Raw genomic sequence first — 12,529 nt, forward strand, 5'->3', positions numbered from 1 at the left:
ATGCACCCAAATTTTCACCCTCTTTTTGAGGGGGGGAGGTATGTTTTATAATCCCCAAAATAGGGTACTCTAATAAAATATCTAAAATCAAACATAGGTATATAAATTATTTTAAAATATTTAATTTCTTGTTAAAGATTAGGTGTGGTACTATTTGTAATGTAAAAGTTAAATGACTAAAATAAATAAAAAGGACAGTTTTCTCCAATACCCTTCTTTATAATAAAAGACATGTGGCCACTGTACTTACAAGATATGAAAAGTGTTTCTCCCAAAGTTGTCTTAAGTTTTTTCCAAACTGTTCTCTGCTTCTTGCTGTAGATTGTAGTATTGTTTAGGAAAATTAAACTTGGTTCTAATCACAGAAGGGAGAGGTTGGTATGTTGGCTAGATTGCCTTCCTTCATTCCACTTGCGATGGGAGGTCAGGGGCTGTAGTGGCACACTCGCCATACTTGGGTAGCCTTTGTATGCAAAGGCTGAAGAGCATGCAGGAAGTTTTCCCAACAAGAGGGGGGAGGTCCATTGAATTATTGTGGAAAGCAGAATGTACAATAACTGTGGTATGAGCCCTACAAATTGCTTTCAGCACACACACACACCAACTGTAATGCAGCTAAAATACAATGCAGCTAAAACCTACATGGAAGGTTGTCTGAGCCTTTTGTAGCAATAAAGGAGAATATTTGTAGCTCAGGGTTGAAATAAGGGGTCCTTGGTGCTCTCAGAGCTTGCTTGTTTTCTTGAAGACATTTCATTACCCAAACTAGATAATAGTACCAGTGTTGTCTTTTGTCTTTCTGGAAATCATTTATTCCCATTAATTATATATTTACCATGTAAACTGCAGGATAATTGAATAGATCCAAACCCCAAATCCCAAGTATTCTTGTACTTCAGAAAGTATTCGACTCATGGGGAACGAATTATTTCTACTTGGATATCCACATAACCCCAACATCAAACTATTTTGTATTTGGACTATCCAGTTTCCATATTCAAATAGAGGTTTGCCATGCACAACCGTGGTTTTGTTTATTACATGTTGTTAATCTTCTGTTAGCTGGATCTTCACTTTTGTTATGACGATTTGGATGCAAAATCAAGTCAGCCTACATACAGCAGAGCCAGGATGAAATATCAAGGAGAGAATAGAGCCATTGCCATAGCAACTGCAGAAAGATAGGAATGGTGGCGATCAGTGGATAAGTGAAACTCCATAGATTGGGATAGTATTGAATTGAATTGAATTGAATTGATTTTATTTGTAGGCCGCCCTTTTCCCTGAGGGGACTCAGGGCGGCTCACAGAAACCAGGGAGAGGGGAATACAATACAATACAGTACTAAGACAACAACACATAATAAAAATGATACACAACATGCATACAACATTCGGGCGGGGTAATGGTCCTTATCCCCAGGCCTGACGGGCGAGCCAGTTCTTCAAGGCTGTGCGGAAGGCCTGGACGGTGGAGAGGGTACGAATCTCTACGGGGAGCTCGTTCCAAAGGGTCGGGGCCGCTACTGAGAAGGCCCTCCTCCTTGTGGTTGCCAGCCGACATTGGCTGGCCGATGGGATGCGGAGGAGGCCTAACCTATGAGATCTTATAGGCCGTAGGGAGGTAATTGGCAGAAGGCGGTCTCTCAAGTATCCAGATCCACTGCCATGTAGGGCTTTATGGGTGGTCAATAGCACCTTGAAGCGCATCCGGAGATCGACAGGTAGCCAGCGCAGCTCGCGGAGGATAGGTGTAATGCGGGTGAATCGGGGTGCACCCGCAATCACTCGCGCGGCTGCGTTCTGCACTAGCTGAAGTCGCCGGATGCTCTTCAAGGGCAGCCCCATGTAGAGCACATTGCAGTATTCCAGCCTAGAAATCACGAGGGCCCGAGTGACTGTTGTGAGGGCCTCCCGGTTCAGGTAGGGTCGCAACTGGCGCACCAGGCGTACCTGGGCGAATGCCCCCCTGGTCACAGCCGCTATATGATGGTCGAATGACAGCTGTGAATCCAGGAGGACTCCCAAGTTGCGAACCCTCTCTGAGGGGTGTAGAATTTGACCCCCCAGCCTGAGTGTTGGATTAGTGGCCGAATTTTTGGGAGGAAAACACAACAGCCACTCGGTCTTTTCTGGGTTGAGCACAAGCTTGTTAATCCTCATCCAGTCCATGACGGCTTCGAGCCCCCGGTCCATCACGGCAACCGCTTCATTGATTTGGCACGGGGCGGACAGATACAATTGAGTATCGTCCGCATATTGATGGTATCTAATCCCGTGCCTACGGATGATCTCTCCCAGCGGTTTCATGTAAATGTTAAATAGTAGGGGGGATAAGACCGAACCCTGCGGCACCCCATATTTCAGGGGCCTTGGGGACGATCTCTGCCCTCCCACTAACACCGACTGCGACCTGTCCGAGAGGTAGGAGGAGAACCACCGTAACACGGTGCCTCCCACTCCCACCTCCCGCAGTCTTCGCAGAAGGATACCATGGTCGATGGTATCGAAAGCCGCTGAGAGGTCAAGGAGGACCAGGATGGAGGGATGTCCTTCATCTCTGGCTCTCCAGAGATCATCCATCAATGCGACCAAGGCGGTTTCAGTGCTGTAACCGGGTCTGAAGCCTGACTGGAAGGGGTCTAGGTAGTCTGCTTCCTCCAAGGACCGTTGGAGCTGGAAGGCCACCACCTTCTCAACAACCTTCCCCAGGAAGGGGAGGTTGGAGACCGGGCGGTAGTTATTAAGGACAGCTGGATCAAGAGATGGCTTCTTCAGGAGGGGTCTCACCACCGCCGCCTTCAGTGCGGCGGGGAAGTTCCCCTCCCGAAGGGAGGCGGTTACAACCGCCTGGATCCAGCCTCGTGTCACCTCACTACAGTTGGAAACCAGCCATGAGGGACACGGATCCAAAGCACAGGTGGAGGAACTCACAGCTCTCATGGCCTTGTCCACATCCCCGGGGGTAACCTCCTGAAACTCAACCCAGAGCTGTTGTACTTGGTCCCCCTGAGTCTCGGCTGGAACTGCAGATGTGGAGTCCAAGTCCGTCCGAAACCGAGCAATAGTATCAAAACTTATGCAATCATTTTGCTTCTATCAAGTCTTAGTTATAGCAAAAATAAAGACATTTACTTTTCCTGCTTGGTGTAATTGTATGGGAACTATTAATGTCCAGACTGCTTGATAGTGACCACATTAAATCAGGGCATGCACTTTATTTGATTAGAGGCTGCATTTTAATTTGATCTTGAGGCTAAAAGCAGCAGAAGCAACACAGATTTAAGAGGAGAGGCAATAGGAGGAATCTGAGGGAATTTAATAGCTTAAGTGTCTTATTTTGTATTATAAAATACCTAAAATGATCATACTACTTGCAGAACATATTTAATGAATTGCAAAATGACACCCATAATTTGTTTTATTGCCTTGTGCTTTTACTTTATAAACTTATTGCTTTTGTAATTCACAATATTTATAATTGTTAATAATTACATTTGTATCCTATCCTGTGTGAAAAACATCACTGGCAGTTCTTTCTGCAGTGTAACTTCATCACTGGAGCCAACTTGCTGGCATAGAGTGATGAATGTGTGGCAGAGGTTAGGATAAAAGATCTTGAACATGATTTTATTCTACAGATTTCACAATGAGCTTTAAAAGTTAGTTTCCTATATACAGGTAGTCCTCGTGTATACAGGTAGCCTTACAATTGAGCCCAGCATTTCTGTTGCTAAGTTAAACTTTTAACTTTTTGCCCCATTTTATGGCCTTTCTTGCCACAGTTATTAAGTAAATCATTGAAGTTGTTAATGACATGGTTGATAAGTGAATCTGGCTTCCCCATTGACTTTACTTGTAAAAAGATAATTACATGACCCCAGGAAACTGCAATCATCTTAAATATGAACTACTGGTAATTGCCAAGTGTTCAGATTTTGATCACATGACCATAGGGATGCTGCAACAGTTGCAAGTGAAAAACAGTCATGAGCATTGGTAGGTTGCAGGTGGAACACCCTGGTACGGACGTACTGGTGTCTGCCCGGGTCACCAGGTACTGTTCCGTTATGGTGCTCCAGAGGGCTCACCTGCCCGCCCATCATTCTTAACTGTATTTGAACTCTTCAGCGCTTCCGTGCATGCGCATAGTGTGTACGGTGCCTGCGTGATGCTCCACCAAGCAGCTGGAATGTTGCGGAGGCGTCACTGAAGGGTAGGACACATGCACACATCTTCATGTGGTGCATGCTGGGCCCCGTTGCATTGTACCGGTTGCAACGGGATCCGTAACCCACCACTGGTCATAAGGCACTTTTTCCAGTGCTATTGTTACCTTGAATAGTCACTAAATGAACTGTTTTAAGTCAGGGACTACCTGTATTCCAGATTACAGGGGAAAATAAACAGAGAAGTCAAGAAACTTTTTGATATTCCAAGAATTGTCATGAGGCAGTTCTATAGACACCTTCCTCAAAATGCAAAACAGCATATACTGTGGAAAAGCTGCCCTGCCCCAACTTTCAGCTCTATTGATATATGTATAAACCTAACCTGTATACAATGGATGGGTCTTGTTTATAGTAAAGCATTTGTCCTGAAGAACCACAGCCTTATTTTGAGACAAAGGTTTATCTAAAATGTCTATCAAGACAGCATCACGCATGGTTATCATAACAGAATTTTTTATTGGCAAACACATTATACTCCCCCTGCAAGAAAAAGAAAAGAAAATCTATGGAAATAAAGATATGAAAATGATCATACAAATTAAATCACTTGATTTCAAAAGAAATCAAAATATAAAGAAATGTTCAAAATTCACAACATACCTACAGAAGAAATTTGGTTTCAGCTTTACTAAGGGTAGCAGATACAATCTTTTAACTGCTTAGTATGTGGTATATACAAACTGATCTTAAAATACCCAAGATGGGATCCAGAATTTACCAGCAGTAGCATTCCTTGAACAGACCTTTGCTCATAATGCTTTCATTTACAGAGACAGGAAGCGAAGCAATTTTCATCAATTCCCTTCCCCATTAATCACTCCACCTAAAGTACTCCAAAGACTACCAATCTTTGTGGAACAGATTTAAAGTGGTTGCAAGGAGAAATTAACAAAAATGATCTCTTAATTTATTAGCAAGTTCCTTCTTTTGAATCAGATGCCTACTATGCCTACTATGAAAGAATTTTGCTTTTTGGGGGCAAACTCTGGATCATATCTGAATAGGTACTAGAAATTATACCACCAAAAACTGAGAAGTTATCAATTATATAGAGAAATAAATATTACAAATTGGACTGTTTTTGACAAACTTCAGAATGTAAACAATCAATTACTATTATTGCAAAAGGCCATATTATGAAATAAAGCAAAAGATCATTAATAATTTAGACATGATTGTACAGTTTAAGACTTAAGGTCATAAAACAAAGATCAGAATTCTTTATTAGAAAGATACATTAGATTCTATAATTATAAGGTAGGTTTAGGGTAGGACTGCAGCTCCCTTTGCAATTTAGTTCTCCAAAAGAGGTGACCAAATTTTCAATGCAATCTTTTAAAATTAAGTTTTGACAGCCAAGATTTGGGTGTGGGCAGTGTTCTAGCATAATAAAATAACCTATAGGAAAGGAAAATTTGTAGAGTTGTATTCATAACATATTAAAAAAATATTAGGTATTTCTCAATCTATTGAGCTAATCTTTTGTCATTTGGATGTTTTCTGTAGGGCATAGAGATTCAGGAAGTATATACAACATATGACTTCCATTCCTATTCAGCTACAATCCTGCCTACTTCAATGCCTTCCATATACGCTAGCTTAGAACCCCCATACATCAAGGACTGTTAAGAATCTAAAACTTTTAAATATCTGGAAGGAACTTGGTTAGGAAAGAGGCTTATTCAAGTAATACTATAATTATGTGGTTGGCGCTTATTTTACTATTTAACATTTACTTATTTTACTTAATGTATAGGCGATCCAACTCCTAAACAACTTTGGGTGGCCTATAAATAAATAAAAATTAAAGATGTTCTATAGTAAAAACTTAAACACTTATGAAATGGTTATTGGTATAATATGCTGAATAATTTTGGGAGGGACAATTTGTAAAATGTATAGTTCTATGACAACTGTAAGTAACAGTGACAGAAAGGTTCTGCACTTAAAATTCCATTTAAATAAAAGTATTCAAAAATATACACTTATTGCATAAATTTATTTTCAGTTCCTTATGCTCTTTGACTTTTTAATAGCACAGATGATACTCTCCTAGAACTGAAGTAGAGAAACTATAATGGGGATCTTCAACACTGAATATGATATATGCACTAAAAATTTGGAACGGTGGCTAAATTAATAATACACACATAAGTTGAATAGAATACAAAATATATGAACCTGAAAGCAATACTCTAGTTATTTGTTTTAAAGGAAGTTAAAAAATGAAAGAAAAAAAAAAGGAATCGTACTGAACTAAATTTATTGCGCAAGCTTATACAGTACATTTCTTGACTGAAATCCATTAAGCTCAGAAGGACTTAATGTTCATACAGCAAAAGATACCAACTGATATCCTTTAGATACTATGGACTACAACTTTCACACACAACCTCTTGTTGTTTTCTTTTTTCAATGAGATAGACAGCAGCTGAAGTCTAAAATACCCAGAAGGTACTAGATTGCAATTGTTTTCAATGGTTTTATAGGACTACAGCTTTAAATAATTCTTTAAAAAAACCTTTAGAGATGAAAATGTTAAAGCCAAATGGCTTCAAGAACTTAACAAAAAATGCTTGATGCAAAGAAACTAAATTGGCTACATAACCATAAATACTGAGTTTGTACAACAGTATTTTAAAGAGGCACATGATGTTGTAATGCACATGACAAATTTCTGCCAGCCTTCAAATATTTATTTGCCAGCAAATGATTATTTTTAATCTTTTATTCATGTGTTTGTTTTATAAGCTTATTTTTCTACATTCATAGTGTTCAGAGCACCATTAGATCACATAGGCTGCAGTAGATCAGAATGTGGCTGTTACTGTCAAATAAAAGGTACAGTTTCTTTTAACTGTTAACTCCACTTTGTCCTGTTTCTTGTATGGACACATAAAAAGTAACAACACTTATACAAAAAATAAGGCACATTTATTTTGATAAGGTTAAATTGAAATAGAAAACACAATTCAGAGAGCATTAGTATCCAAGTATTCAGTAAAAAAAACTTGTACTCAGACTTCCATCTTCCTTATTCTGTATTCTGGAGTAATTGCACGTATCCCAATGTGTCAAGTAACAGAACAGATTTAACGTATTTTCCAAAAAAGATTTATAATTCCAGAATTAAGTTCCACAGTTCAAGATGGTTGGCTAATATTAAAATCTTCCACATTTTTCAAAGGTTCTTGGATTTCACTCTAGAGTTAGATAGAGTGGGATAAATGCAGACTCCTTGAGCTGAAATAATTTATAGAAGTCTTTACAAGTATTTGGACAATAGCTTCACCAGAGAATTTTCAGGTTCAATCTCAAACTGTGATTTCAACAATGTATATATTTAAGAGTCAGCTAGGGATCAGAAAACAATTTAAATTCAGTGTTAGCTCCCTTTCAGGTACAAATTATGAACTTAGAAATCATAAGCTAATATTTAACCTGAGATTCATTTTGTTGATGAGAGATAATATCCTTTGTTTCTCCCTCAGTTTTTGTATTCATGTATACTGGTGTTGGCATTTTATTAGAGAATAAGAAAAACTGTTTGCATCATGGCTTTTATGGCATTTAAGATCAAATAGATTCTAAAATGAATGCATTGTCACAGTATCTAGAAGCTGGAATTAAAATGTGCTTTTTATTGCACATCAATCTTTGAGAAGACACAGAATTGTATATTCTTCTTTAGTATCCAAGTCCAAACATCAGGTTTCATCTCAATTGAATTCTGTATGTGTTAATTTCCATAGGATTCATATTAATCTCACTGATATTTCTGGCATCTGGAGATGAATGCATCAAAGACAGGGACGCAGGTATTAGACTTTCCACATGGAATTTGTTAAAGAGTTTGTACACCCTTAACTGAAAATGGAAGAAGACAAAAAATAAATTACTGCCAATATCCAGTTGAATGCAAATTTTACTTCATTGTTTTAAAGATTATTCTTCCAAAGTTTTTAAACTGTATGTAGAACTTCTCTGGTTTAAAGAAACTCTCCATTGAAATCACCTGAAACAGGGCTAATGCACAAATGCCTACTTTTGCTAAAAGCAAGGAGAGAGTTTGCCTAGAATGCCTAAAGGAAACTAATCAAGATCCAAAACGCTCTTCTGTTGTCAAGCCTGGATAAGAAAGCTTCACACAAGGCCTAGTAGCCACACTTTAGTGACAGGGAACACATACAACAAAAGTGATAAGTACATATTTTAGTTTAATTATCTATTCGTGGATTTTTAAATATCTATTTTACATATTATTGTTTATTTTTATTAGCTATTGTTCGCCACTCAGAGTCATTTCTTGCAATATGGGTGACTAAACAAATCTGATAAATAAGTAACCCCATACTACATAAGGCAATAATTGATGTGTTTGTGTGTATATTGCTTTTAAGGACAGCAGATAAACCAACTAAAACTATAAAGGAAAATTGAATGCCATTCTGACAAGTATAAATCTAGAGAATTCAATGGAATCTTAAGATTATTCCGTAAACTAAATTTATATTTTTCCTTACAAAATTTTAAAATTATGATGACATATGGCAGCAGAAAGTAATAAAAAGTTAATTAATATTAGATACTACTGACTGAAAAACAAACCCATTCTTAATTGACAATATGTGTTCAGAATTAACTCACAAGCTGAACATTTTTTCTTTCTATAACTTATATTAAGGATACCAAAATATGCACCCTAACATAATATAATATGTAAAAACTATAAAGTCTACTATAAATCTGGTATCCCAAAAGAAATTCAAGCTCTGATTTGTTATAACAGCATGAAGCTTTACTCCTTAAAAAAATATTAACTCCATTGAGCATACTCAACTGGAAACCAAATAACCAGTTCAAGCAGTATACAGACCTTATTCAAATACTGTATCTTACCTTTCCCTGAGTGGTGGAACAAAGGAGCCCTAAGTCTGTGTTTGCAAATCTACAATCAAAACCCTTTCTGTGAAAAATCAAGGCAGCTTCTTCAGATGGCCCTGAATCTGTCTGAAATCAAATTTGGAAAACAATTAGGAAGTTTAGGCAACTTATCTTACATAATGTTTAGGCTGCTTATAAGGTATTCTACTGCCTGACACTGTTCTGTCTAATCTGTATAATGGCTAGATTGAAATATTTATACACACCTGAAGTCCTGAACGTTATTATATGGTGAACGATATTTACAAACGTTAGAAAACAGTGGTTAACATAGCAGGTAAAATCCTTTAATGATTTTAATAATTAATGACTTAGCAAACTTCCATACTGTTAATGCACAATGACACTATTAAGAAATATTATAAATGTTCATTTATCTCTCAAAATTATTAAAAAGTTTGTTCCCTAAAAGTTTGTGTATATGTTTGTATTTATTGTACATATACCAATAATATTAAACAAATTCTTTTGTAACAAAAGAATGGCTAAAGTAGTTTCAATTGGCAACTGGTATAAAAAAAAATTGCAGAAATTCTCAAGCAAAATCTCCCTGAAGATTATTCTTTGTTGTTGCTCAAAAGAGCTATAGTAAATCAGATGAAAATTCATTAAATCCAACATGTGTTCTCTTATGTTCAGTCGAAAGTCCACGAGGCACAAAACTGGAAATTTTACAGAGACATCACAACTATTCCAAATTAAGTTAATGCCCATTCTAAAAGGAAAACTATGTCTTTACCAGACCTGATAGCAATCCCTACAATAAAGTAAAATCCCATTTTTGCTCCCTGCTATTCATAAAGGAATAGTATTTTTCTTTTTATGTTTTACTATTTTAAAGAATGTCTTCAGTCAATCTTTCCAATCTATTCAAAGCTGTCAAAAAGAATGTGCATATGCCATAATATTCTACTCTTAATTTAAAGAAGTATGAATCGAATGTATATGTCATGAAATATGTACCACTCCTTCCTGGTTACTGAAATATGTGACATGTTGTCAGTCTTAATATGTTAATAGTACTAATTCATTATCTCACTATTTTAGCAATTTGGTGATATTTTTAGTCTTAGTGCTTCAGTGACATACATTATTAGCCAGATAACTTCATAATATTATTGTTACCATTACAAAAATTGTAGTTTGTGATTTACAAGACACAAGACATTTATCACTCTCTCCTTCAGCAGGTTTGCATAATAACAACCCAGTTATATAGCAAATTCAATTCATTCTGAAATACAGTTTATGTTATGGAGAAAAAAAGAAATGCCCCTATAAATCAATGCACATTAAGAGGAGGCAGCTATTACTATATTATGCTTGTTACACAGAATAAGAAACTGTGGATCTCATCTGCAAGCATATCATGCCAGTTCTACACTACTCTGGAGCAGGGCTCTCCAATCTTGGCAACTTTAAGACTTGTGGACTTCAACTCCCAGAGTTCCTCGGCCAGCTCTGCTGGGAATTGAAGCCCACAAGTCTTAAAGTTCCAAGGTTGGAGACCCTTGCTCTGGAGAACACCACCTGAATGGTATCAATAAGATTTCACAAACATTTATATATATAATATTTACAGGAATATTGGGATTTTGTAAGAATGTGCATTAGGAACTCACCTTTGACTGTATTGTCCTCAGGTTAACTATATGCATATCACATGGCATAGATGAAATTAAAGGAGAAAAAGTATTCAACAGTGAAGGGCTAAAGCTGCCTGCAGAAGTAATCATTGGAATCACAGGATGATTTATAAAAGATGATGTTATGTGACTGAGTATAGAAGGGTAGCTGACAGGTGACTGTTCTTCTTTCTATTAAAAAGCAGAAAGAAAATAATTAGATTTTTGCCTATGTGGTACAGTGGGCATATTTACATCTATTTAAATTGATACATGAGTCTATGGATAAAACTAAATGCGTGCAAATTTTACATATGCCGAGTTGTCACAGTAATTAGTCCATTTATATATCTGCAACTTGGATTTGGGGCAAAGTGTTACTTACATTTTTCCCTTATCAACGTTTCTGTCTGTGTCAGACTTGGTCATGCTATATAACAGGGATATCAAACTCGCATCATCACAGCATCATCATGTGATGTATTGCAACTCCCCCCCCCTTTGGTAAACCAGGCATGGGTGTGGCCAGTGAGTGATGCATCAGGCCTGTGGGCCGAGAGTTTGACACCCCTGCTGTATAAGAATGAATGACAGCAAAAATGCTGATTTTAATTTAAAGTCAGCATTATTTAAAGAATGAAGCACTTTATTTTGTTTTCTTCTTTTACTATGGCATATAGGGCATTGTTGATACATTTACAAGTCTTCTATTATTACTTTGCCTAATTCCCCTGAAAGTTTTGGTTCAAGACAATGTTATTCAGATCTTCTACCTAATTTGGTAGCCTATACCACCTCTGTAATATCTCAGTTGTTTCCACTCCATTATATAAGTAATCCTCACTTAACAACATAATTGGAATTGGACATAATTGGAATTTCCACCCCTAAGCTTCACGTTAGGCAAAATGCACTGCGTAAGTGATGAAAGTTCTGGCAGTTCACAATCTGCAACTGCTTGCTTACTTTGATTTGCCTTTCCTCATATACTGGGATGTGCTAACCCCTTAAAACTAAATATTTCAACACCATGGCAGCCAGGAGGTGGCACTTTGCTGCTAGGAGCCCCAACAGGCAGATTGGACTGGGTGGCGGGCTAAGAATATTGAAGTCTGGCAGTTGGGTCAACAGTGGCAAGCCCAGCACCAACAGAGCCCCAGAGCCAAGGAGGAGGAGGAAGTCTCCAAAGATCAGCAAGGTTGGCAATGGAGGCCAGGGGGCCCTAAAGAGCACAGATGGGAGAGTTGAAGTGCACAATGTAGTTGTAAATATGAATGGGCTGCCAAGCACCTGGATTTTGATCACATGACCAGAGGAATGTTGCAATGGTTGCAACTTTGAGGATGGGTCATATCTACCTTTTGTCAATATTGTAATGTCAAACAGTCACTGAATGAATGGCTGCTCATCAAAGACAACCAGTAGTTTTAGTGCAATAGTGCAATCTCTTGATTGCATTAAGACTTCCAGTTTTTCCTATTTGTTCCCCATAATCTGTGCATTGGTAAAGAGATATTGGGCCTTTTTGGAGAAACCCTCCCCCTTACAGTGTTGCATTTCTTAAGCTTCTGAAATTATATACTATCATTAATTAAAATATGTATTTTCCAAAAGACAGCAAAGGTATTTCTGTACTGTAACTTAAATCAGGGATAAGAAACAAAATCAAACATAAGGTCCAAGCCCTTTCCTAGTTTTGCTTCAGAAACAGAAGTTTGAAATAGCATCT

General features: G+C 37.6%; 1 protein-coding gene across 1 annotated transcript in view; it reads right to left on the minus strand.

Moving 5' to 3' along the window:
• Nucleotides 1-5,535: 5,535 nt before the first annotated feature.
• Nucleotides 5,536-12,529, minus strand: part of MAN2A1 (mannosidase alpha class 2A member 1) — a 56,366-nt gene continuing 49,372 nt past the window's right edge. Inside the window, exons 21-23 of the mRNA XM_032213800.1 lie at nt 10,798-10,992; nt 9,131-9,241; nt 5,536-8,098 (exon numbers count right to left, since the gene is read on the minus strand). Of these exons, the coding sequence (XP_032069691.1) occupies nt 7,946-8,098; nt 9,131-9,241; nt 10,798-10,992 (459 nt within the window). The 3' untranslated portion in view covers nt 5,536-7,945. The remainder of the gene's footprint in view (nt 8,099-9,130; nt 9,242-10,797; nt 10,993-12,529) is intronic.

This window comes from Thamnophis elegans, chromosome 3, assembly GCF_009769535.1.
Source record: "Thamnophis elegans isolate rThaEle1 chromosome 3, rThaEle1.pri, whole genome shotgun sequence".
Taxonomy (NCBI): Eukaryota; Metazoa; Chordata; class Lepidosauria; order Squamata; family Colubridae; genus Thamnophis; species Thamnophis elegans.